Source organism: Catharus ustulatus, chromosome 25 (assembly GCF_009819885.2).
Source record: "Catharus ustulatus isolate bCatUst1 chromosome 25, bCatUst1.pri.v2, whole genome shotgun sequence".
NCBI classification, from domain to species: domain Eukaryota; kingdom Metazoa; phylum Chordata; class Aves; order Passeriformes; family Turdidae; genus Catharus; species Catharus ustulatus.
Genome location: NC_046245.1, coordinates 7,066,206 through 7,086,652, shown reverse-complemented (window position 1 = coordinate 7,086,652; position 20,447 = coordinate 7,066,206). Strand labels below are relative to the sequence as shown.

General features: G+C 51.2%; 2 protein-coding genes across 2 annotated transcripts; one reads left to right on the top strand and one right to left on the bottom strand.

The window, feature by feature from the left end:
• Positions 1-1,292: 1,292 nt before the first annotated feature.
• On the bottom strand, positions 1,293-1,891 carry LOC117007080 (fructose-bisphosphate aldolase A-like). Its single transcript, XM_033079962.1, has 2 exons — positions 1,670-1,891; positions 1,293-1,395 (listed from the first exon to the last, which is right to left on the bottom strand). The coding sequence occupies exons 1-2, from the start codon at positions 1,889-1,891 to the stop codon at positions 1,300-1,302; spliced, it is 318 nt and encodes a 105-aa protein (XP_032935853.1). The 3' UTR covers positions 1,293-1,299.
• Positions 1,892-10,075: 8,184 nt separating this feature from the next.
• Positions 10,076-20,391, top strand: LOC117007079 (CBL-interacting protein kinase 6-like). The gene is given in 8 exon segments (XM_033079961.2): positions 10,076-10,274; positions 10,352-10,448; positions 13,275-13,509; positions 13,689-13,739; positions 13,943-14,111; positions 14,114-14,308; positions 14,778-14,854; positions 20,233-20,391. Coding segments are annotated over 8 exon segments (1,089 nt in total). The 3' UTR covers positions 20,299-20,391.
• Positions 20,392-20,447: the final 56 nt, after the last annotated feature.

Below are 20,447 nucleotides of genomic sequence, written 5' to 3'. Positions count from 1 at the left end.
AATTTAGGGCCAAATGCCCCCAAAAGCGCCCCAAAAATCCCAATTTTGGGGTCAGATCCCCCAAAAATCCTAAATTTGGGGTCAAATCCCCCCCAAATCACCCCAAAAACCCCAAATTTTGTGGCTCAAATGTCCCAAATCCCCCCAAATGTTAGGGTCAAACCCCTCCAATCACCCCCAAAATCCCAAATTTTGGGGATCAAATATACCCAAACCCCCCAAATTTGGGGTTAAACAACCCCAAAAATGCCACATTTGGGGTTAAACCACTAAAGTTGCCCCAAAAACCCCAAAATTTGGGGTAAAAAATCCCCAAAATCTCCCCCAGAACCCCCAAATTTGGGATCAAATCCCCTCAAAAATCCTCCCCAGAACCCAAAATTTGGGCTTCAAATGTCCCAAACTCCCCTAAAATTTGGGGTCAAATCCCTTCCAATATCCCCCAAATCCCCAAATTTGGGATTAAAATGTTCCCAAAATCCCCAAATTTGGGGTTGAACCCCCAAAGTCACCTCAAAAACCCCAAAATTTGGGGTGATAAATCCCCAAAATCTCCCCCAAACCCCAAATTTGGAGTTAAAATATCCCCAAAATCACCTTCACACCCCCAAAATTTGGGCTGAAATCTCCCCAGAACCCCCAAATTTGGGGTCAAACCCCCCCAATAACCTCCCCAAAAATCCCAAATTTGGGGTCAAATCTCCCCAAAAATCCCAAATTTGAAGTGAAACCACCAAAACCTGACCTGAATCCCCAAAATTTAAGGCCAACCCCCCCCAAATCACCCCAAAACCCCCAAATTTTGTGTCAAATCTCCCCCAAAATCCCCAAATTTGGGGTCAACCTCCCCAAAATCTCCCCAAAAACTCCAATTTTGGGGTCAACCATCCCCCCAAAAATCCCGAAATTTGGCATCAAATCCCCCCAAAATCCCCAAATTTGGGATCAAAATGTCCCAAACTCCTCAAAATTGGGGTCAAAGTGTCCCCAGAACCCCCAAATTTGGGTTCAAACCTCCCCAAATCACCCCAAAACCCCCAAACTTGGGGTCAAGCCCCTCCAGAATCCCCAAATTTGGGGTCAAATCCCCCCCAAATTTCGGTGTCCCCTGCCCCAAAAAATCCCCCAGAGACTCCGGGGTTCATCCGCGACCGTTTATTGGGGGGAGGGGCGGGGCGGGGAGGGGGAGGGGACGGGACCAGGGCAGGGGTCAGAGGTCAGGGGTCAGGGGTCAGCAGTCACTCAGTAGGCGTGGTTGGTCAGGGCAGGGGTCAGGGGTCAGAGGTCAGCAGCAGGCTCTCAGTAGGTGTGGTTGGACACGAACAGGGACTCGCTGGTCGCTGCCCCCGCGGTGCCGCTCGGGGTGTACTTGCCCTGGCACGCCAGCGAGTTGGTCTGGGGACAATGGGGACATCACTGGGGACACTGGGGACACTGCTGTCCCCAAGGTGTCCCCAAGGTGTCCCCAGGGTGTCCCCAGGGTGTCCCCAGGGTGTCCCCAATGTCCCCAAGCCCCCCCTGGAACCCTCCCAGACCCTGGCCCACCCTGTCCCTGTGTCCCCACGTGTCACCCCCTAACCCTTCTCCTGTCAACTCCACGGCCAGTCCCATCTCCCACTGTCCCCAAGGTGTCCCCAAGCTGTCCCCAATGTCCCCAAGTGCCACCTACCAGCGCTCTCTTGACATACTCCTCCTGGGCCGCCTTGGTGTTGTCCTTGTTGCTGCCCCAGGCCTTGAGGGCCGAGGCCTGCAGGGCACGGCCGTAGCTGAAGGTCAGAGCCCAGGGCCGGGGCAGGGGACAGCGATTGATGGCGTTGAGGTTCAGGGACACCTCCTCCTCGCTCTGACCCCCCGACAGGAACGTGATCCCTGTGTGGGGACACAGTGACATCACTGTGACATCGCCGTGACATCGCTGTGACATCACTGTGACATCACTGTGATATTGGGCACAGGGACATTGAGGACATTGGGGACATGGGGACAGCGATTGATGGCGTTGAGGTTCAGGGACACCTCCTCCTCGCTCTGACCCCCCAACAGGAACGTGATCCCTGTGTGGGGACACAGTGACATCGCTGTGACATTGCTGTGACATCACTGTGACATCACTGTGATATTGGGCACAGGGACATTGAGGACACTGGGGACATGGGGACAGCGATTGATGGCGTTGTAAGGGTCAGTTTGAAGATTGCCTGATCTGCCTCACAATCATCATCAGAGACTGAGACCCTGAGACCTCCACCACTCACTCTGGGCAGGAGCTGCTGGGCCTGGCAGGGTGGATGCTCTGATGGACTGGGTTTGGTTGTGTGACTGTCACGGTGCGCTGTGCCCTAGCAGGTGCAGGCTGAACCATAACTTCTGCAGCTGAATCAACAGCCTCACTCACAATGGTCCATAACTCTCCCCACCTTTTGGCCAGTGGCCCCTCGCCTTGAAATGGACTATAAAATTATCACCCTCAGAAGAGACCTTGGAGACTTCTTTCTCCCCACGGATGGAAGACATCGCCGGATGACCTGAGGACGTCTCATCTGTTAGTAGCTATTCCCCCCTATTCTCCCTGTTTTCTCTCTCTCTCTCTCTCTCTTTCTGTCCCTCTGTTTCTGTCTCTGTCCCTCTGTCTCTTTCTCTGCCTCTGTCTTTGTCTCTCTCTGTTTCTCTCTGTCTCTCTGTCCCTCTGTCTCTCTGTCTGTCTTTGTCCCTCTCTCTCCCTCTCTCCCTACTTCGTCATCTTTTATCCCTCTCCTCCTCACTATTACCCCAAAACTGAACTGTTGGCCCTCAAAAAATTGCTTTGCTGCTTGCTGCTGAACAAAACCTCGGTCTCTTGCTGTTGTCCTTTGCACCCCTGGTTGAACGAACCATCACGACCCCGCTCAGGTTGTGTGGACCGTGACATTAATTGGCGTAGTCAGACAGGTTTTCTGACAGACAGAAGCGTTGCTGGTTGTGTGCAATCTGTAAGAGAGGAAGGACGTCTTGTTCCAGCCGCACCTAGCTGGCCACCTCAAAAGGGGTGAGCTTGTCTAGAAAGCAAGGGGGACATTTCAGATTTCCCGCAGACTGCACACACTTAGGTGATCAAAGCATCCCCACACTCGTTTGAGGGCTCTGTCTGCAGAAAATCACAAAAAGACCATTTGGTGCAAACGGCATGACCGTGTCATTCCCCCTCTCCATTCTTGTTTGAAAGTAATATTACCCCTCTTGCTAAATGTTAGGGGGAGGGTACTACGCAGGATGTGTATGAATGTGTTGTCCATTGACCTGTCTTGATGCACTAGCCATTCCACTCAGGATGAGGGTTTGGTAGTGCCAGTTTTTGTGATTTTGAACTTCCATGAAGTCAGGAAGGGTGCTGTGCAGGCTATTCGACTCAGGGTGAGCGTCTAGCTGTGTTTGTATTGTCTTTGAGCCTTCCTTGAAGTTGGGAAGGGTGCTGCACTAACTATTCCACTCAGGGTGAGGGTTTAAGTGGTGCAAGTTTTTCCTGTTGTTGTATGTTTTGTTTTGACTTTGCTTGAGGAAAGAGTGCTTCCTGCGTAACTTGTATGTGTGTGTAATTTCTGCTTCTTTTCTTTTTCTCCAGGATAGTTTAAGCCGTGCGTGTGATTTAAGTTACTACTTTTCCTATAGTTGTTCTACTTCTCTAACTCATAAAATGAGTGAAAACCATAGTACAGAAGATAAAGCTGCATTTTATGCTTTGCTAGCTAAATACAATTCCAAACCATCTAAAGAGGGGGAAAAATGGGCACACAACAACTGGTTCAATTTAGAAAATGTGATTAATAGAATACAATCTTTGCAACATCAAACAAAATTCAAACTGGGCCAAAATAAGACCATTCTCTGCTCAGTTTTATGAGCCTGCCTTACAGCAGCTATAGAAACTCGCTCTACGCGAAGAAGCGAAGAAAAAACAATTATTGACTCTCTACAAAGTTTAGTGAAAATTTTGCAAAAACAATTAGATGAAGAAAGGAGTAAGAATCATGTTTTAAGGGATGAAATTAATTTTTTTAAAAGCCTCCCTAAGACTTGAACATCCCCAAACATTAAAACACACTAACTCACTAATAGAAACAGAGGAGAAGGAAATTAATCAAATAAATCCTCAAAAAGAACTAACTCTGATGAGAAATCGTGGGGAATATTGCTGCCCTAGCTGGAAACCCGTAATTGAACCAGAATTCAATTGTATCAATGATGAGGATTTTGACCCACAAGTAACCACTAAAGAAATCCCCTTCACTGCTACTGAATTGTCAGAACAAGTAACTAGTGGGTACTGGGGACATGGGGTTTCCTTAACAATGAGAGACAAACACAGCTCATGGTCCCTAACTCAGTGTGCAGCTTATTGGGCAGGGGGACTTCACCCCTTGGAAAGGGGAGACCCTGTAGCTTTAATTGGTACCCCCAACCAGATCATAAAAAACTTTCACAAAGCTGCCTGCTTGCAAATTATGCTTGCAAACTAAATTCACTGCTGGCTGTAAATCACCTGTGCAATTACCTGTAAATGTAAAACAATACCCTCTTCCCTCTAGTGCCAAAGAAGGGATCAGAGCTGTTATACAGGATTTGCAAGACCAAGAAACAATAATTAATACTCATTTTCCTTTCAACTCTTCTGTATGGCCAGTCCAAAAACCCAAACCTGACAACGTGGCTGTTTATCAATTTATTAATGGTTTTCCTGTGGGAGGAGGTGAAATAGAAGTAGTGGGGGATACTGAACAAAAATAATCTCCCATTTGGAAAGCCTTAATTTTCAAATTACCCCAGAGAAAGCTCAAAAACCTTCTCAGAAACTGAAGGCATTGAAGACAACCGCCACTGGGACCCTCTCCGCTGATGGGGTGGCCCAGAGCTCCTCAGTTAGGAAGTGGTATGACCTGATAGAGCATTGCTGTAACACCTTCTCAGGGAGAGAAGGAGCTGTAAAAAATCTGACAATTCCAGAAACTGAGAGCTTGGCTGGCAGCCAAAACAAACCTGTCTCAGTAATCACAGTAGCCTCTCCTTTCTCCCCCAAACAAACACCAGAGAATTGGCCACTAACCTGAGTGCTGAATACAGAGCTGAGAAAAGTACATTTGAAGTGTAACAACGATTTTCCTGTTCAATTTCAGTTCCTGTTCCTTTAATTGTTGTACAGGGGGACTAAATTTAGGATCAGATTTATTCTCAGGTATTTCATGGATTAACAACAAAGGTGAAATCCTTACTGCCTGCGTTTTGAACTCCACCCTTGTCCTGACCAAAAGAAGAGAGGAAAGTCGGAAGGGTTCTCCAAAGAGACTGTCTATCCCGACCATGTTCAGCATAATAATTCCTTAGAAAGGCACATGAAATCTGTTGTAGTGTTTAATTCTATATGAAATACATGTGGTAAGTTTAGAAGTATGGTTTGATGGTTTCTTGTCCTTGAGAGGAATGGAATAAACAGAGCGCTGCCGTGGCAGTCACACAAATCCCACAGAGGGAAGTGACAGTTTGAAAAGGATGAGAGCAGGGGGTCAGCCCGTGTTCCCAAAGCAGCAGGGCTGTGCTAAGAGCTCCGCAGGGAGCCTGGCTGCAGGGGAATGTGGCAATGTGGCAATGTGGGAATGGGGGAATGTGGGAATGGGGGAATGTGGGAATGTGGCGCTGGCAGGGCCGGGAGCAGCCTGGCCAGCCCTGCTCCTCCCGGCTCCAGGAGCCGCTGCCAGCTGCTCCCTGCTCCGCGCTTCCCTCTGCTGTCCCCACGCTGGGCACTCGGTGCCTCGTGGCTCCTGGCCATGCGCTCATTTGGGATGATCAGGGTCAGAGAGCTGCCTTCCCTTGGCTCCAGCAAGATGCCTGCATTAATGTTCTCTCCTGGAGAACGAAATCACCGGCAACTGGCCCCTTTCCCAGTACTGAATTTCAGCCACAAATGCACCCACTGTTAAACTCTCAGCTCCTGCCTTGCTTCCCACAAGCAAGAAATATTCCTACAATATCCACTATCTATCTATTAGAGAGCTTAAGCTCTACACACAGTTTGAACCCTATCTACTGAAATAATAAATGGCATTAAAACCAATAGTTCCATCATTACACAAGCAGTAAAAGTGTTAGATTATGTGCCAAAAGAATGCATAGAAAAGTCTGTATTTTACTAAGTCATCCTTCAAGAGTTATAGCTAATACTGTTCATTTTATTACAAGAATTACTTGCCATTGATTTAAAAGGAACCAAAGAAGCATTGAGATATTAAAAAAAAATAAATCACATTTTAGTTTCGAACAGTGAGAAGGGAGAGTGCTTAAAATATTTTACAACATATATAGGAAAGTAAAAAAGAAACTCTACAGACCTCAACAAATGATTTTACCTCAACAAATGGTTCTAACTGGGTCTGGCTGTTTTTCTCAAAGGCCATGAATATGCTGTTTGAATACTTGTTCAGTTTCTATTATTTTGGAGGTTTAAATTTCTGACACATATCCCTCTAATACTCTTAGTTTATTTAGTGTGAACTGCTGCAATTTTAACAACACACTTACAACTACACTCACTTAGTAATTCTTTTTGTATCATATATGTCACTAAATTAAAATGGTTTGGGCTAAAGAACAAGTTGTCTCCTTAGCAAGAAAATGTCTATAAAGTGCAGTCTGTCAATAAGAGATTGTAACTTTTTTTTTTTTTTTTTCACTAGAGAAAATTACTGCTTACTACACCTTGGATAGTAAATGTATTACATAACATAAATCCATCTCTTTAAAAGCCATTCATTCCTTCTTTTGGGAAAAGAACACAAGTTTCTGTGGCTAAATCATAGGGTTTGAGACTGTTGAAAGAAATTAGAATGAGCTGCATCAATGGGATTTGAGTGGGACACTAATTCAAAGCACACCCTTTCCTGAACACGGTATGAATGGAAGGCTGAACATGGAATTTTCCTTTGGGATGGGACTGGAAAATTCCATGACAGCTGCAAGTGGGATTCAGGCCTGAAATCCTATGTTTTGCAATGGATGGGAATATTTCAGAATAATCTTCAACTATTAATTTGGAAAAGCTGACTTGACCTCAAAAACTTAAAAAAAAATAGTAAGAGGAAGAAAAAGAGAGAATTACTTTCTTGACATCCCAAGGAAATCCTTAATATGGTCAAGGAAGAAGCAAAACTTGGTGACAGAAGTTACTTAGCTTTTTACAGCTGCAGTTGACCAGACTGAACCTAAGAAAATGAACTGCAGTTTGATGGATGTTGACTCTGTCAACAAGAGTCTTCTTGCTGTGTTCCTTACAAGTTCTTGCTGTCTTTAGTCCTAAGCAACTGGAAATATTAAAGTTGAATATAGCTGCTAAAATTAATTCAGGTTTACTGCAAAAGCCCTCCTTTTTAAAGAAAGAAGCCCTACTTTGAAGAGGCATTTACCTTTGGATTTTTGCCATTAAACTCATTTGTGTGGTATCAGATCATGTATCAAGGTATGTTAAGTATTGTCAAAGCATTCTTCATGACCCTATCTGTCTTCTGTTTGTCAGGCCGCAGGAGTCACTTCCAAAGACTACAAAGAATTTAAAAGTATTTCTTTTTGTCCCCCATACAATTCAGGTCACGCCCCCAAGCCTATTCAAACTCTGCTTATTTCTCAACAGCAAATGAGAAAGAGGAAGGCATCCTTTAAAGGCTAAAATGAAACAGATTTCTTCTAAAACCATACTGTAAAATGCTCTTTTTAAAAAACAAAAATCAACATGATGAAGCTGAAAAGGTTACAAACACCTGTGTTTCCTTTTCACATGAAGTGCAAGCCTTATTCTCCAGATGATTTCCAATGGTCTCAGGCTCAGAATGTTGTGAGCTCTGAGTTTATCCCATCCCATAGGAACCATCCACGCAACCATAACCAGAGCACAGCCAGGCACTCTAAATTTAGCTCCCAGAGTTACTGAACGCTCCAAACATTTCCTATCAGCACCCAGCACACGCTCTGAGGGACCAGTGGGTGCTCAGAGCTTCCTTTTCTGGGCAGCACCCAGGAGCAGGGTGGCTCCTTCAGGGGGAATTGGCCACCCCAGTGGCCCCACAGAGAGCTGGGCCAGCAGGTTCCTCCTGCCTGCCTCAGCCACACCACCCACAGCCACCGTATGCTCCGTGTTCCAGCTTAATGGGAATGGATTCCCACCTTTCCCTCTCAGAAACAAATGTCAGCATGGCTTGGAGCCATCAGCTCTCGATGTAATGTCAGAGCAAAACAATCCCAGCTTGGTCAGAGTGCCAAAAGTTGCCAAAGTGTCCTGAGAGTGGAGTTCTACTCTATTTAATTTTAATTAGTGTCTTCTGCCACGAGAAAAATGATGAAAAGCACATGGGGACTGCCAAGATGAATCAAGGACAGTTGGTAACTTTAACATTTCAACATGAAAAAGAGTACGTATTACTCCTAATACTCTTCTGTGCTGTTTGAAACAACTAAAAATATAAAATTAACAAAAATTTTAGAAAAGGCTTTTTTAATCTCTTCTAAGGTAGTTTTAATTGCTGTTTGCCATAAAACACGAAGCTGATCTTGCATCTTGCTGAATCAGCAGTGACTTCTCTATGACATTGTAATAATAGGAATTTTTATAATTCAGATCATATTACGTTAAGATTATCTGGATTATAGTTTATTAGAAACTCCAACTGCCTCTGGATTCTCAGTGAAAAACAACTGATCATGAAGTTAAAACTGCTTTGTGATACTTGCATTGATATATATCCTCCCGGGGATTGTGACTCACTGATGATGCAGAACACACAAACATTAAAAAAAAATAAAGAACAAGATCCAGCAGTGACATCGTCAGCTGCAACTGGGAGCTCTCTGCTCAAAACAAACTGCAATGTTTCTTACCCTTCAATGTTTCTTATCCTTCAATGTTTCTAATCCTTCAATGTTTCTTACCCTTCAGTGTTTCTTACCCTTCAGTGTTTCTTACCCTTCAATGTTTCTTACCCTGCAAACCCACCTGGCGTTCCCTAAATAAATGAGTGTTAAATAGAAAATAAAGAAATGGCATAAAGAAAAATATTGCTTAGAAATAGCATTCCAGGATGAAGGATATGATTTTCTGTCACTGTTGGCTGTGAAAGACGAAGTCTAAGTGTGACAATCACATTTTTAACTCTCAGGGCTCTTAGATATTCACAAGATTGCAAAATGATCAGTCAATGCAGTTGCCAGAAATATTCTAAAATTAGTTTGGCTCTAAAATAATTCACCAAATAGAAGACAGATTTACAGGAGCACCTGACACGCAGAGGTAATTGCTACAATGCAGAGAACAACAGGTTTCAGCAAGATACTGTCCTTGTTACAATACATAAATATTTGAGGATCTTTTTTGCATATGAGGTTCGTGATTTGGTCATTTTTCAAGGTCTATCTGGCATTAAGGATATTGTTCCCTCCCAGGTGTACAAGCTATTTTAAATGTGTGGCAATTATTAACCTGTTCGTTATTGGTATTTATGGACCTGATAGCTCTGAAAATAGCTTTCCAGCAGCAATGAATAAAACAAGTCGAAATGCCTTTCACAAATGAAAGACATTTATTAGACAGCAAGAGAATATTCACTACAGGTTGTCTCCCACTGACAGGTTATCTTTTAAGTTTTGGCTGGTGCAGCATCTTCAGCTTGTCATGAATTCTCCTTTCCCAGAGCATGGAATGAGTACAGTAATTTCACAACCATAAGGCGCACCGGACTATAAGGCGCACCCCCCCGGAGTCGGCACATTTCACAACTTTGTAGATCAGGTAAGGCGCACTGGACTATAAGGCGCACCTTTTTTTTGCTGCGAAGATCCGTGCTGCGCACAACAAAGTAACGAATTAGTAACGGAGTCCTGCGATCGTGGAGTTTACTGGCAGATGCTCAAATTGGAAGCATTTTAACAGATTGGTGTAGCCTTTAAACGCAGTTCCAAGCACACTCCCCGTGTGCAGGGCCTGGCACTCCCACCCGTCCCCGGTGCCGGCTGCCGAGGCGGGGCTCGGGGTGGTGGTGGTTCGGAGCGGCTCGGGGCCGTGGCCATGGCGGGGGCCAACCACGCTGTCTATGGGGTTGGAGCGGCGGCAGTTGGCGCTGCTTATGGGCTGGTGGCACTGTTTATGGGGCCGAGGCGGCGGCGGTGGCCGGCGCCACTTTCAGGGCCGCTGCGGTGCCGCTTACAGGGCTGGCGGCGCTGTTTACGGGGCCGCAGCAGCGGACACAGCCAGCGCTGCTTATGGGGTCAGTGGCACTGTTTACGGGGCCACAGCGGTGGACACAACCGGCGCTGTTTACGGGGCCAGTTGCACTGTTTACAGGGCTGAGGCGACAGACGCAGCCGGCGCTGCTTTCGGGCCAGTGGCGCTGTTTATGGGGTCAAGGCGGCGGCGGCTGGCGCTGCTTACGGGGCCAGCGGTACTGTTTACGGGCTGCAGCGGCGGCGGTGGCTGGCGCTGCTTTTGGGGCCGCTGCGGCGCCGCTTTAGGGGCCAGTAGCGCTGTTTACGGGGCTGAGGCAGCGGCTGCAGCCGGTGCTGCTTACGGGGTTTCTGTGGCACTGCTTTTGGGGCCGCTGTGGTGCTGCTTTTGGGGCCAGCGGCGCTGTTTACGGGACTGAGGTGGCGGCTGCAGCCAGCGCTGCTTATGGGGCCGCTGTGGCCGGCACTGCTTATGGGGCCAATGGCGCCGTTTACGGGGTTGAGGCTGCAGCCACGACCGGCGCTGCTTACGGGGCCGGTGGCGCTGTTTTTGGTGCTTCCCCGCAACGCTTTCTCTCTGCTTTTCAGTGCTTTCTTGCAGCGATTTCCCGCAGTGCTTTCTCGCTGTTTTTCGGCACTTTCTCGCGGTGCTTTCCCGCGGTGCTTTCTCCCCGCTTCTCGGTTCTTTCCCGCAGCACTTTTTCGCCGCTTTTAGGTGCTTTCCTGCGGCGCTTTCCCACGGCGCTTTTCCGCAGCACTTCTTGGCGCTTCCCCGCGGCCACGCGGCTTCCCCCTGCTTCTCCCCGGCCAGCGACCGCGCCGGTTCCTGGTTTCCCCCGCCCAGCAGCCGCGGTTCCCAACTCCCCTTGCACGGCCGCAGCTCCCGCGGGCCCGGTTCAGCTCACAGATCACACTTCCGGGTTCGCAAATTTCCGAACTTTGCACATCAGATAAGGCACACCGGACTATAAGGCGCACTTCTGGGTTCGGGGGGAAATTTTAGTCAAAAGGGTGCGCCTTATAGTCGTGAAATTACTGTACATATTGTGTAATATGTAACTTATCACAGGACCATGGAATGGTTTGTGTTGGAAGGTAGCTTCAAGATCATCTATTCCAATCCTTGTCATGGGCAGGGAACTTTCCACTGAACCTGGGTGTTCAGAGCTCCATCCAACCTGGCCTTGGACACTTCCAGGGATGGGGCAGCTTCTCTGGGCAACCTCTGCCGGGGCCGCACCATCCTCACAGCACACAATTCCTTCCCAACACCTAAACTAAACCTACCCTGTTCCTTCCTCAGGGCCGGTTCCCCTCACGAAAACCCGCTCCGATGTCCAACCCGCTCTCCGAGGCTGCTCCTGGCCCCGGGCCGGGCGGCGGCTTGGCGGGACAGCGGCGTCCCCTCAGGGCGGGCTGAGCCCAGGCCGGGCCCGGCCCCGCGCACCCTGCGGCAGCCGCGGAGGCGCCGGCGGCGGAAGCTGCAGGCAAGCCCCGAAGGAGGCAGGAATTAGGTAAAGGCGATGTGCGCTCAGGTTTCCTCTGGGTTCCTGGCAGGAACCTACGCGTCTGGCTGCCTTCACATGACTCATCACAGCGGCGCGGCTGCCGCCGCTCCCGCTCCCCCGCCGCTGCCCAGCCCGAGCCGCTCTCTCGGGCGGCCGCTGGACCCCGCCGGGTCCCCTCAGTGCCGCGCGCACTTCGGACGCCCAGGCGCGCCCCCCCCCTCACCCCCCGCGGCGTGCGCGGCCCCGCGGGCCCGGCTCGGGAGCGCGCGCGCAGGCGGCGGGAGGGAGGGAGGAGGAGGAGGCGGCGGGCAGGGAGCTCTCTGCGGGCACGGTGCTGATCCACCGGCGGCGGCAGCGTGGAGGAGAAGACCTACTGCTGCTTCCTCGAGCTGTTCCTGGGCGAGCTCCACGGGCCCTTCGGGGCAGAGCCCGAGCCCAAAACTGAGCCTGAGCCGGCGGCCCCCCCTCCCACTGCCCTGGGGAGCCAAGAGAAACTGCAGTTGGTGGCACAACTTGTGACAGAAGCTCGACCTCGCTCTCCATGAAAGGCTCTTGAAAAGAGCAGACAGGACTGTGGAGAAGATTCTTGGAAAACTGAAACAGCTTTCCACAAGTGACATGAAAACAGAACAAAACAATCCAAGATGTTTTCCTGTGTTTATTTCTATGCTCCCCTTTTCTGTGTTGCACTACTTCTCTATGCCATTAATTCCAAATGGATCTCACCTCTAGGCCGATGACTTACGAGTTTTACACACTCTAAAATACCATGAGCTACACACAGTTTGCCTTCCCCTGGTTTTGTTGGAAAGCAATGCTGGAGACAGAAGTGCAGTGCTTGGCTCGGGCAGGAATCCTCCAGCCAGGGAATGTGCCCCGACCGTGTCTGAGCCTCAGCAGGGCCAATGCACAGCAGCACATTCCTGTGTCCCCGTGCGGGAGTCAGGACTCTGGGCTTGGCTCAGCAGGGTGGAATTCCCGTTTTGAGACAGACCCAGGGGCTGCCCCCAGGGCGCACGGGGCTCGGCCATGGGGCGTGTGGGGCGAGTAGGAATGGACACGGGGACACGGGGACAAACGGCCCCGGCGCTTCAGTTGCAGCAGCGGCAGTAGCAGCAGTAGCAGCAGCAGCGAGTCTACGGACCCTCTCCGTCTCTCTTTTGTTCCCCCTCTCCCTCTCTCGCTGTCCTGCACCCTCTCCCCTGGTCCCCCATCCCCGGATCCCCCTCTCCCCATGCCGGGCTCGGCCATGCCCCCGGCCTGTCCCCGCCCCTGCCCGTCCCACCGCGGTCTCATCTCCGCCCGGCTCTGGTCGTGCTGGCGGTGGCGCTGCTGGGCGGGCATCAGTGCCTGGGGCTGGGGCAGCATCGCCGCCCTTCGGCTCCGCCTGTCCCAAGCCTGACCCCGGACCCGAGCCCGAGCCCGGCCCCGGCCCCGGCCCCGGCTCCTCCCGGGGCCCGCGGAGGACACACACGGTGCGGCCGCTCCCGCCGCCTCCGCTGCGGCTTCCCCGGCCCGAGCTCCGCCGCTCGGCAGCGCGGCCGCCGGCCCCGAGCCGCTGGGGCCCGGGGCGGGTGGGGTTGCCCGGCCCGGGACGGTCGGGGGGCGGTCGGGGGCCGGGTCTGGCCCCGGGCCGAGCGCTGACGGCCGCGTGTCGCCCGCAGGGAAGGCGCAGGAGGCCTTGCAGGAACGGTACCGGCTGGGTTCGCTGCTGGGCAGCGGCGGTTCTGGAAGTGTCTTCTCGGGGACCCGGCTCGCGGACGGTGCCCCGGTGAGTGGCGAGGCCGGCGGCGGGCAAAGGAAGAGGAGGTGGAAGAGGAGGAGGGTGGAGGAGAAGGTGGAAGAGGTGGAAGGTGGAGGAGGAGGTGGAAGAGGAGGAGGGTGGAGGAGGAGGCCGGGGCACGGCAGGGCAGGAGCCGAACTCAGCCCGCTGCTGTCCTTGGATTGCAGGTGGCCATCAAATGCGTGCCGCGGGATCGCATCCATCGCTGGGGTGAGCTGGTGAGTGAGCAGGGCCAGCGGGTGAAGCCGGGCCGTGCCGGGCGGCGAGGAGCCGGGGCTCAACAGGGTGGGAGGCACCGGGAGCCCTGCAGGGAGAGCGGGCGTGGGGTGAGCGGGGGTGCAGAGCATCCCGGGCTGGCTGAGGAGTCCCAGAGCCCTGGCACGGCCTCAGCCCCACTGACCGCATCGTGCTCCTCGTGCAGCCCAATGGCACCCGTGCGCCCCTGGAGATCGTGCTGCTGGACAAGGTGTCCACTGGGTTCCGTGGAGTGATTCAGCTCCTGGAGTGGTTTGAGCTCCCCAGCTGCTTCTTGTTGGTGCTGGAGCGTCCGGAGCGATGTCAGGACCTCTTTGATTCCATCGTGGTTCGGGGTTCCTGCCGGAGGAGGAGGCACGGGGGCTGTTTCGCCAGGTGCTGGAGGCCGTGCAGCACTGCAGCAGCTGCGGGGTCCTGCACAGGGACATCAAACCTGAGAACATCCTCATCGACCTGGACACTGGGCAGGTCAAACTGATTGACTTTGGCTGTGGCACCTTCCTCCAGGACACAGTCTACACCCAATTCGCAGGTGAGCCAGCGCTGGGGGATGCTCCTGGGTGTCTCATGGCCCAGCCTGGCTGTGGCAGCAGGGATTCCCCCGTTGCTGCAGGTCATGGGATTGCTTCTGCAGCCGAGTCGTTTTTGGGTGGGGGTCAGAGGGGGGCCAGCTCCCAGCCCTGCATTCCCCACCCACTCAGCCGTGGCTGGAGCTGGGGCAGCCAGCCCAACACAAACCCCATGGGGGTAGCAGAGGGGGGTCAGACCCTTGCACCGCTCAGTTTGGTGTGCAGGCAAGGAAGGGCTTGGACTGCTTTGCTGCCATTGTTTGCCTTGGCTTATTAATGTTTTCTGGGGGCAATGCAGGCAGGGAGGACAATGAGTTTTTCCCAACACTGGGTGAGTTTTTCCTCTGTATGTCATGGTTGGGCCTTGCCAGGGCTTCTGCTGCCCTCTCCCAACACCAGTGGCTTATTTTCCAACCCCAGTTTTGTACACAAGAGCCAGGTGCTGGCAAGGAGGCAGCAGATCACCCCTGTGCCACTGGTGCAGCCCCCCTGTGCCCAGGGATGCTGGGGTGAGGTTGGCAGGTTTGATGCAGAATCTGGGGCTAAATTCGGGGTTTGGTGTGAAACTGGCGTGTCCCAAGTGGATTTTGGGGAGTCCTGGGGGGATTTTGGGATGATTCGTGTGGAATTTGTTCTGGTTTTGGACCTAAATTTGGGGATTTTGGTGAAATGGGGGTGCCCTGAGGGAATTTTGGGGTGTCCTGAGTGAATTTTAGAGGTTTTGAGGAAAAATCTGGGGTTAAATTCGGGGTTTGGGGTGAAATTGAGGTGTCCCGAATAGATTTTGGGGTGGCCCGGGGGAATTTGGGGGGCATTTGGGTGAAATGTGTGGTAAATCTGGTGGATTTGGGGGTTTGCCAAGTGAATATGGAGGTGATTTGGGTGGAACTGGGGGCTAAATTCAGGGTTTGGGGTGAAATCGAGGTGTCCCAGGTGCATTTTGGGGATGAGTCCCCAAATGCGGGGAGAATTTGGGGCCAAATCCTCCATTTTGGCTGAAAGCACTTCATGCCACGTGGAATTTTGGAGCACCCTTCTCTCGTTTTGGGGTGAAATTGCCCAATTTCTTTCCTCAAATCTTATGGTTTTATTTTTTATTTTTATTTATTAGCCTCCCCTCGTCCCCAGATTCCCAAGAAAACCTCCAAAATTCCAAAATAATTCCTAAATAATCCACACGGACACGGGGAAAGCTCCGGGTGGGGTTTAGTGATTTGGTCGTGGGGGCGTGGGGGGTCCTGAAAATTTTTCGGGCTCCTCCCGCACAGTCTCAGGGGTCCACGGAGGTGTCCCCGGGACTCTGGATGCCCTCCAGCATGTCCTGGTAGTGGAGCTTGAAAAAATCAACTTAGGGAGGGAAACTCTGGAGGGAAAAATTGAAAAGAAAGTGAAAAATGGAAAAAAAATCAGTTAAATAAAATAAAAAACCCTTAAAAAACTAAAAAAACCCCCAAACGAGCCCAAAGCAAACTAAAATAAGGCCAGAAACAAGAAAGTAAAACAAAGAAACCACACAATCTCCTAAAACAACTCCAAAACCACTAACCCCTCAAAAATCCAAAACCCTAAAAATACTCCCCTAAAGACCCAAAAGAACCCCAAAAAATCCCCCAAAGCCGCCCCAAAATCTCAAAAAAACCCTCCAAAACCTTCCAAAAACCCCCCAACAAAACGCCCCAAAATACAAAAAATCTTCAAAAACTGCCAAAAAATCCTAAAAACGATACTCCAAAAGCTTTTGAAATCCATAAAGAATACCCTAAAACGACCTTTAAAACCCTCCAAAAAAGCCCTAAACCCCTTTAAAACCCCCTAAAACGAAACCCTAAAATGAACCCCAAAATGCCCCAAAATTCCTCTCTAAAGTCCCCCAAGAAACTTTTAAAAAACCCTTTAAAAAACACAAAACCCCTTGAAAAACTCCAAGATTCCTCCATACTACTCTTAAAAAACCACTTTTTGATAAGCCAAAAATCCCATTTAAAATCCCCTTAAAAAAGAATAAAAAGCCCCAAAATTCCCATAAAAATCCCCCAAAATATCCCTTTACAAAATCCTAAAACTCCTTTAGAAACCCCCCTAAAAACTCCATCAAAAAAACCTCTCGAGAAACCCAAAAATTCCCTCATAGGAACCAACAAAACCCCCCAACCCTCCCCCCCCGCAAAAGCCCTTTAAAATCCTCTTTAAAAAAATCTAAACCCCTCTCCAAAACACTCCCAAAATTCCCCCAAAAATCCCTCAAAAAGCTTTTAAAAACCTGGAAAAAATCTTAAAAAACAATCCCCGAAACCCCCAAAATCCCAGCAATTTCCCCAGTCTCACCAAGCAGCAGCGGGAGCCCAGTTGGGATCTGTGGTGACGTGGGAGGAGGGGTGGATTTGTGGATTTTGGGGGTATTTTGGAGGGTTTTGGGGGGTTGTTTGGTACAGCTTTCGAGGTTTCCCGGCCTCGTTTTGGGGATTTCGGGGCTCCCTGAGCCTCGAGCCCCTTGGCCACGCCCCATTTTAGCACATATGGGCATGGAGGGTGGATTGGCCTCGTCCCTTTTGCAAAATATGGGCGTGGAGAGTGACAGGCCCCACCCCTTTTGCCATATACGGGCGTGGGTGGACCAGCCCCACCCCTTTTGCCAAATACGGGCATGGGAAGGACTAGCCCCAACCTTTCTGCCCAATATGGGAATGGAGATGACAGGGTCCGCCCCATTTACCAAATATGGGCATGGAGGGGAAGGCCCCACCCCTTTCACCAAATGTGGGCAAGGGTTGGACAGGCCCCGCCCCTTTTACCAAAGAGGGGTGTGGGAAGGCCTAGCCACACCCCTTTTACCCAATATGGGCATGGGGAGGGACAGGCCACGCCCACCTCGGAGTTTCGGGAACAGGATCCCCCCGTTCTGGGGCAAAATTCAGGGTTTTGGCGTAGCCTAAGGGAATTTTGGGCTAATTGGAGTGGAATTTGGGGCAATTTGCAGTTATTTGGGGTGTCCCGAGTGGATTTTGGGGGATTTTGGGTAGGATTTGGGGCTAAATTTGGGATTTTGGGGTAGAATTGGGGTGTTCCGAGGGAAGTTTGGTGGGTTTGAGGCAGAATCTGGGGCTAAATTCGGGGTTTGGTGTGAAACTGGCGTGTCCCGAGTGGATTTTGGGGTGAATCTGGCAAATTTTGGGGTGTCCCGAGTAGAGTTTGGGGAGTCCTGGGGGGATTTTGTGGTGATTTGGGTGGAATTTGTTCTGGTTTTGGGGCTAAATTTGGGGATTTTGTTGAAACGGGGGTGTCCCGAGAGAATTTTGGGATGTCCTGAGTGAATTTTTGGGGTTTTGGGAAAAATCTGGGGCTAAATTCAGGGTTTTGGGTGAAATTGGGGTGTCCTGGGTTGATTTATGCGGTGATTCCAGTGGAATTTGGGGTTTCCCAAGGGAGTTTGGGGATATTTTGGGGTGGAATTTTTGGCTAAATTTGGTGGTTTGGGGTGTCCCGTGTGGATTTTGGGAAGTTTTGGGGGGGTTTGGGGGTAAATCCGGTGGATTTTGGGGTGATTCAGGTGGAATTTTGCGGCGGTTTGGGGGCTAAATCTGGAGTTTTGGGGGTGTCTGGAGGGAATCCGGGGGATTTGGGTGAAATTTGTGGTAAATCTGGTGGATTTGGGGGTTTTCCAAGTGAATTTTGAGGTGATTTGGATGGAATTTGGGGCTAAATTTGGGGGTTTTTTGAGTGTCCCAGGTGCATTTTGGGGGATTTTGGGTGGAATTTGGAGCTAAATTTGTGGATTTTGGATTAAATTGGGGTGGTCTGAGGGAATTCTGGGGAGTTTGGGGCAAAATCCGGGGCTAAATTCAGGGGTTTGGGTAAAATTGGGGTATCCCAAGTGGATTCAGGGGTGAATCCGGTGGATTTTGGGGTGTCCAGAGTGGATTTTGGGGAGTCTTGGGTGGATTTTGGGGTGATTCGGGTGGAATTTGTGGCAGTTTTGGGGCCAAGTGTGCCCTAGTGCGCCTGAGTGTATCTGACTGTGCCCAGGTGTGCCTGAGATTTCCTGAGAGTGCCTGAATGTGCCCAAATGTGTCTGATGGTGCTCAAGTGTGCCTGAGTGTTCTCAAGTGTGCTCAAGTGTATCTGAGTGTGCTAGAGTGCACCCCAGTGTGTGTGTCTGAGTGTACCCAAATGTGCCTGTGTCCAAGTGTGCCCAAGTGTGCCTGAGTGTGGCTGAATGTGTTCAGGAGTGCCTGAGTGCGTCCAAGTGTGCTCGAGTGTGTCTGACTGTGCCTGAGTGCGTGAGTGTGTCTGAGTGTCACTGAGTGTGTCTGAGTGTTCCCAAGTGTGCTCGAGATTGCCTGCTTGTGCTCGAGTGTGCCTGAGTGTACCTGAAAGTGCCTGAATGCAGCCAAGGTTGTGTGTGTGTGCCCTAGTGTGTGTGTCTGCCCGAGTGTGCCTGAGTACGCCAGAGCGTGTCCGAGCGTGCCTGAGTGCCTGAGTGTGCCCTAGTGTGTGTGCGTGTGTCTGAGTTTGCCCGAGTGTCTGTGTGTGCCTGAGTGTGTCCCAGTGTGTCTCAGTGTCCCTGAGTGTGCCCTAGCATGCCTGAGTGTGTCCGAGAGTGCCTGAATGTTCCTGACTGAGCCCAAGTGTATCCAAGTGTGCCTGAGTATTTCTGACTGTGCCGAACGTGTCCGAGTGTGTCTGACTGTGCCTGAGTGTGACCGATCATGTCTGAGTATGCCTGAGTGCACCCTAGTGTGCCTGAGCGTGCCTGAGTGTGTCTGAGTGTGTCCAAGTGTGTCCATGTGTGCCTGAGTGTGTCTGACTGTGCCTGAGTGTGACCGGTCATGTCTGAGTATGCCTGAGTGCGCCCTAGTGCGCCTGAGTGTGTCTGAGGGTATCCAAGAGTGCCTGAGTGTGTCCACATGTGCCCAAGTGTGCGTGAGTGTGTCCAAGTGTGCCTGAGTGAGTCTGAGTGTGCCTGAGCGTGCCCTAGAGTGCCTGAGTTTGGTCGAGTGTGCCTGAGTGTGCCCAAGAGTGCCTGTTTCTGAGTGTGCCCGAGTGTGGCCAAGTCTGCCTGAGTGTATCCGAGTGTATCCAAGTGTGCCCAAGTGGCCAAGACCACCTGAGTGTGCCTGAGTATGCCCTAGTATGCCTGAGTGTGTCTGAGACTGCCCAAGTGTGTGTGAGTGTGCCTGAGTGTGTCTGAGTGTGGCAGAGAGTACCTGAGTGTGTCCAAGTGTGCCTGAGTGTGCTCGAGTGTGTCTGACTATACCTGAGTGTGCCCCAGCGTGCCCGAGTGTGTGTGACTGTCCGAGAATGCCTGATTGTGGTCGAGTGTGTCTGAGTGTGTCTGAGTGTGTCTGAGGTTGGGGGGGGGGTAGGCAGGGCGGGGAAGGATTCCAGGAGGTAAGGAAGGATTACAGGAAGGAATGAAGGAAGGAATGGAAGGGATCCAAATCCCGGATCTGGTCCTTTCCAGCACCTGGAGCCTGAAATCTGGTGGTTTTTGGCTCCGCCAGTGATCAGATCCTGAAATTTCCCAGTGCCAGCACAGCCCAAGTGCAGCAATTCGCTTGCACAAAATGCCAAAATCCAGCAATTTCCCGCTTCTGGCACCAGCACTGCCCAGGTCTGGTAATTCGTCGGTGCCAGGACTCCCCATCCAGCAGATTGCCAGCGCTGGCACCGCCCAAGTCTGGCGTTTGCCAGCACCGGTGCCGCCCAGATCCGGCAATTTCGTGCTGTTTGGGCACTCGGCGGGTTTGGCTGAGCAGGATAGGTGACCCTATGCCGGGAACTTTTCTTGTCTGGAGCAAGGCCTCGGCACGCAAAGACCTTCCCGGCGCTGTGCCCTGGGCCAGAAGGGGTTGTGCCACCCGAGCTGACCCTAAATTTCTTCTCTCAGGCAGCTTTAGGACACGGAACATGGAGAACCCGGAGCCGACTCTCAGCTTTCTGGAGTCCGCCGTAAGAATCGTGTGTGTGAGGCACTCTGGGAACAGGGTTTACATGCCCGGGGTGGGCAGTTCAGAGCTCTTTTCTCCCCCATGGGCTGAGGGTGTGGCACTTGCCATTTCCAAGGGCCGTGCAGTTGCCAAAGGTGCCTTTTTCGCTCAGCTG